At 38.4% G+C, this 6,378-nt stretch overlaps 1 protein-coding gene across 1 annotated transcript; it reads right to left on the bottom strand.

Moving 5' to 3' along the window:
* Positions 1-350: 350 nt before the first annotated feature.
* Positions 351-5,890, bottom strand: LOC105052424 (uncharacterized). The gene is made up of 6 exons (XM_010933220.4): positions 5,332-5,890; positions 3,733-3,785; positions 3,547-3,611; positions 3,382-3,460; positions 1,022-1,321; positions 351-901 (listed from the first exon to the last, which is right to left on the bottom strand). The coding sequence occupies exons 1-6, from the start codon at positions 5,739-5,741 to the stop codon at positions 747-749; spliced, it is 1,062 nt and encodes a 353-aa protein (XP_010931522.1). The 5' UTR covers positions 5,742-5,890; the 3' UTR covers positions 351-746.
* Positions 5,891-6,378: the final 488 nt, after the last annotated feature.

Raw genomic sequence — 6,378 nt, 5'->3', positions numbered from 1 at the left:
TTTTAATGTTTTTGATCTGATATTTTGCACCTTGAGGGAAAAAGGGTTATGCCTACACACCAGCATCATTTGATCAGATATTTCTTTTGGGTTGGTGCATCAGGATGGGCCAGATAGGAAACAGGGGTAGGAAACAGAGTGTGGTCTATCAGAAACTCTGAGCTAAATCCCATTAGAATTAGTCAGGATCCAACAGCTGGATAGATTACAATACCATGCCCAAGCGTGATGTGTAATATGGTAAATCAGAAGGCTGCTAAATAATATCCAGAAGGGTCATGATCAAGTTCCTATGAACCAACAGCATCTGGAATTCCATGCAATCACACATCCTTAAACAGAGAGCAAAATGCTTTAAACAGTAGTTCGCTTATATTAATTCCATATTCTGATTCTCAATTCATTTATACAAGGATTTCATTTCGACCCCACAATACGAGCATCTCAACATAAAGCAACTCTTATAAGCAGCCAACTGCAGGTCATCAAAAAATTTTGCAGTTTGGTTACAAGAAGAGCAAACTAGAACATTATTTACTTCACGACATCAAACTCTAATACAAGCTGACACGGTCCCATAAGGGCATACTGAATGAGGAAGAACAGGGACTTGAATCAATATTCCAGATTCAGTAGTTTTGAGTTTTTCCATATTATATATCTATGGAGGTAATAAGGGTCTCAAGCTGTTTTGGGTGCAGTAGTTCACATGGAGAGACCTGTATGCTTTAATCTACTCTCCAACATTAAACTGTGCTGATATCCACTTTACTCTTATGAATCTGGAAGGCTGGGGTAATCCAGCTGCCACAGCTGCACTGAATGCCTGACCAATTGAAGTACCCTAGGCGTGCATCACAATGGATGCATGAGAGCTTTCCTTCCAATGCACCCTCTTCAACTGTCACATTTACAAGCAATAAATCTAAGTTGCCAGTGCTTGCTTTACTTCCAACCAAATATAAATGCACAGCATTTGGGTAAGTATAGATTCAGAAAAAGGAAAAAAAAATTGCTTTACCCGAGGTCATCCACTTCAAAGGCTCAATGAACAAAGAAGAGCACTCTGGCTCCTGAAATCTGTTGAATGGGTTGCCACTTTTTCTTTTTTGCCACTCGAAGCAAGTCTCACCCTCGCCAGGGACATGGCTAACGACATTGTCTTGCAATGCAATGATTCTGCGGCATTTTCTGCAGCGGTAGGCAGTTCTCTTCTGATCTCTCTTGAGGGCTCCCTCAGAAGAGTTGGACTCCACAGGCAAACCAGGGTCAGCTCCAAATATGGAGCCATCTATTTTCACTCCTTGTTTATAAGAATGACCTGAGAAAAGCAACCATCAAACATGGAATTTCAGAGAAACAGGTGATGTTTGTCATCTAGTGAAGTCAAGTCCAAAAAGACCACAAAACATAAAATGACAGAAGGTTAGATAATTCAATCATAATTGAATAGCAAATGAAATGCCATGAAGATAGAAGGAAACAATCCCATAGTTGTCAAAAGTGATTCTTCAGGCTTATGCTTGTTATCATGAACAACTTCAAGCCATCCCAACATCTTCTAATAGCACCAAAATTAGCATGAGGGATGCTGTCTCTGACATGAGCATCATTAGTTCTATAGAAGTTTGGCGCCAGATTAATGAGGTAGCACACTCCAATAAACATAGTAAGATTAATTACTGGTGAATAATAGAACATAAAATTGCCAAAGCTACAGTTCACAATTTTACTGACACCATCAAATGTGCAGGCAACCATATGCATGTGAATGGAAAGTCATGATTTTTCTATGGTACACGAATAGCATATCTCAGACAATCAAATGTATGCCAGGAAATCATTTTCATGGCTTCTTATTTGTTACTATGTGTGAGTATTCCTTGAAAAATTTTATGTATTTCTTGTAGCTCAAAACAGAAAAGGGCTTCAGCAGAATCTGGAATAGTAAACTTTCTATTTTCTATTATAACAAAATTAATTTCAGAATTAAACTCAAACACCTTTAAAGAGATGGCCACATAAAAACTATATATGAAGATGAGTTAACGATCTGACCTAAATGCCGAAGAAGAAAGTTGATGATTTTGAAATAAATCTGATTTATAAGGACCAAAGGTTGTGATGCAATTGCCCAATTATCATATGCTTCCTTCAACATCAGCAAAGAAGGTATAATAATAGACATGCAGTTGAGCGAATCAAGCTACTTCTTTAACAAATTCTTCACTCTACACTTGATTTTAGTTGTCCATATACTTTGTTAGGTTGCCAAGAAAAATAAACAGTGCAGTAAATAGTGCATGTTTCCAAATCCTTCCAGTTATTCATATTCTTGGGCATGGGATCTTGAACAAGATATAATACACATGCCTAAACTAGCATTAATAGTGCCTCTCATAATTGAAGGTTGAGATCATACACTTTAGTCCAGCACAAGAAGCATATCTCCCTCAATAATCTTATTAATAATTGAAATCCTACATGTCGCAATTCTGTTTTGATGGGTAACCTCCAAGCGGGCACTCTCTGTCACCATATGCAATTTTTATTGATATACTATGACGACTCTCCTTGCCCTTGATACGAGCAATCTCTTTGGGAAAACTAATATTTTATCCTACAGATCCTCTAACATAAAAATAATCTCTTTATTGAAATGGAAACACTAAGTCTTCATGCTTTCTTAAATAACAGCGATCATGTAACCACAAGAATTCACTAATTTAATATTGTCCTATAAAGGATGCGAGAGATCAAATGCAAATACCAAGTCCAACCAATGAAGAAGAAAAGGAAAGTCTCAAGTTTACAAATGTGAAAGGAAAGAAGATTTCGATTTTTGTCCAACAGCACAGGATACAATAATACAGAAGCAAGAGTGCAGAAGTGGACTTATTGCAAATTTTATAAGAATAAAATAAGATTGCAAGAATTGATTGTAACTAGAATGCTTCCAAGCTTCCCAATGTAAATTTTATAACTGTTAAAATTTGTAACTATCCCATCAGGCAAGTTATGTGTGAGGTAGAATCAGCAGTCTGAAATGTTATAGGTTAGACTGGTTACTATATTTCAGCCGATCTTTGGGTTAAATCTTATTGATATAGGTTGGCTACATACTTTGTAAAACTCTATTATCATTTGTTTCCAGGGATCTTAAACAAATGGCAGGTTCTTCCGAAAACTTGAGAATCACATAATTTTTTTTGAAATTTTTTACATCAAAGTCATGAAAATACACAAATGCAGAATAAATTTCTCAACACTAAGATATCCACTATAAAGAATTAAACAAACAAAATTAGGAAGCTGATGGACCAATAGAGATATATTCGTATTTGGCATTAAACATCCATCCAGAGTGATATGAAAACTCACCCAATACTTTTAAGCGGAAGCGTTTATAGATGGGGCTTGTGGTATCTACTTTAAAACCCATTTCTTCAAACAATTTTAACTGCAATTATTTGAAGGCAGTCGATTAAAATTTCTGTGCAAGACTGCTCTTTATATTACTAATTCAGTATCAAAAGATAAGGCAACCTGATCCAGAAAACCATCATTTGGGCAAACAAATTCGCAACTTTCTCGCAAGGATTCAAGTGTATCTGCAACAAAAGAAAAGGTATGACACTAGTGAGAGAACTTGATCAGTATCAATCCACCTTTTCTGTAAGTTTAGTAATGTTCTATGCAAATAGCTAAACAAACAGGAAAAAAGATCCAAACCTTCTAAGGATCTTTGTTCTGTTCTCATCAGATATGCAGTAATGACAGCAGCACTGCAACAAAACACATAATGCAAAAAAAAAAAAAAAAGGAAGTAAACCAGAGATAGATAAACTGAAACAGGATGTAATGGAATAAGCAGACATAGTACTGATGAAATAAAACATTCAGCATGATCAACCTGAATAGCAAGCCAACATTAGGCACTGAGAGCAAAAGTGTTAGTATGGCACAAATAATACTCTTAAATGCAAGGTCCAAATTGTTTAATTTCTAATAGCTTCCAAAGAAACACTTTCATTGCCTTATCAGAAAAGCAACACTTTCATTAGCAAACTCTACTTTACATCAAAAGAAAAAAAAACTAAAGGGAATGTTTGGTTTAGGGGAGTTGGGCTCTGGAATAGGCACGGGAATGAATAACTCCTATTCCAGCTGTTTGGTTGGGAGGAGTTCTATTCCCATTCCAAACCCAATTACGGGGGAAATGGGAACCATCCAATCCCCCAAAATCCAATCCAGACTTTCCCTTAGGATTCAAATTCTATTCTAATTTTGCTTCTAGTCACGAACCAAATGCATCGGTGAATATGGCCATTCCGATTCCCATTCTAATCACTTTGATTCCGATTCCCAGGGGACTAATGGCCATTCTGATTCCCATTCTAATTACTCCGATTTCGAAACCGATTTGGGTCACGAACCAAACGCACACTAAATGGAATCTGATAACAAAAGATACTTCACACCATCTATGGACAAAGAAAGCCAAGAATCAAGTTCCCTAAAACTAAAACCAGTACTCAAAGAATTAAATTCTCTCAAAACAAAAGCAGTAACCAACATCCACTAGGTGCTTGCTCGGATGATATTACCTCTCACCCTTTGAGGGTGAGGAAGGGAGTTCAATTGCAAATGGCATCAGCCCACTCTTTGACCCTGATTTGCAAAGCGCCAGTTCTGGGGGCTTGACTCAAGTCTGCCTGGGGACCTGGGTTCCAGCCTAGGCAGCGTAGGGTCAGTACAGGTATGCAGGCGGGCAACTAAATGATGAGCATAAGTAGTTAACATCACAAGGAAATATTCATTCCTATTATTAACTTAATGTGCTATTCCAGGTACGTTATCGAAATGAAAGTTTCCTTCTCCTTCCTAACCATCTGGCAATTGTGGGATCAAGTGCTTTGCAACAAGAAGAAATCCTAATTCCATCAAAAAGAAGACGAAGAAATCTTATTCCTCCATGGTGCAATTTCTCAACATAATTTAGGTGTTTTCAACCACCCGTATAAGCAAACAGCCACAGAGCATCTTCAAGCAATATGGTTGCCATTTTACCAATCATGTTAGTAAGGAAGCAAGAAATAAAAACAAAAACCAATCTTTCATAAGCCTATGGATTACAAAACAACTGATTACTCTCCAGGAATCACAAAATGAGTGGATATTTAAAAAGGAGAAATCTTGACCACACCAAAGCATTTCGAATCCAAATCGAATTTATACTGCAAAAAGGGCAATACTAGTCAAAAGCAAATGGCAATATCTAACTCTGATCAAACAATTTCCCCATAGAACTATTCACGTAAACATCCATACCTTCTCGACACACCAGCAAAGCAATGCACCAGAACCGATCCCTCTTTCCTACTCCCATCAATGAAATCCAAACAAACATCCAAATAATCCAGCAAATCCTCATCTTCCGTGTCCCTGAGAGGCACCGCCATCCTGACCAGCTTCAGCTCTGGCCCGGCATACTCCAGCGAATACAGTAGCTTCTCCGGCGCCAAAGACTTCTTTGGCAGCGACTCATCCGCCCCAACAAACACTTTCCGGATCTCCTTGGTGGGGATCGAGAGGCCCGGCCGCCAGTCCGAGAAGAAGGAGATCGATGCCGAGCTTAGGAGCGAAAGGACGTGAGTGAACTCCGTTCTCGTGCCCTGGAGCACCTCCGACGCGTCGCTGATGTTGCCGAAGAAGAGCCGGTCCCGAACCAGATGCGGCATCGCCGGAGATCCCCGTCTCTTCTGTGCCCCGATCCTAAAACTCTCTTTGTTTTTGAGGAACTCCTGCCCTAACCCTGATACTCCCTAACTCTGATCCCAGACTTTGAGAAGAAAAGCAGAGAAATCTGATCTAAAATTGGGCTTCTCTGTGGGAAATGAGGAATTTTTTTTTTTTTTCTAACTCTACTTTTGATTCGGAAATACGGAGATTCTTTACTGCAAAAAGAAAATTCTCTTTTTTTTTGTCGTTTGGAAATTGATATGGGGAATCTATTCTCCAAAGTTCTTTGTACGATTTTTAAAAAAAAACAATAATTTTTACCCCCCTTGCTCCTATGCTGTGGACTAGGTGTTGCTTTTGGAGCTAGTTATAGGCCCTCGCACGTGTGAATAAATGTGGGAGAAGGCTCACACGTGTGGTTTGTGAGAGGCCATCCAGGTTGTGAGGGGTGACATGGCCTTGCGTTCAGGGAGTCCATACCTGCGTTGCAGTTACGGGTCTTTGGTTGGCTGACATAGGCGGTGTAAATAGACTGGATTATATTGGATTATACGTAAATTTAATTTTAATTCAAAATATTTTAAATTTGAGACTGAATTAAATATTTTATTAATCTAATCTAATCAGATCTGAAAA

Source organism: Elaeis guineensis, chromosome 10 (assembly GCF_000442705.2).
Source record: "Elaeis guineensis isolate ETL-2024a chromosome 10, EG11, whole genome shotgun sequence".
Classification (NCBI taxonomy): domain Eukaryota; kingdom Viridiplantae; phylum Streptophyta; class Magnoliopsida; order Arecales; family Arecaceae; genus Elaeis; species Elaeis guineensis.
Note: the sequence above shows the minus strand (reverse complement) of the source record. Positions and strands in the feature narration are given on the sequence as shown.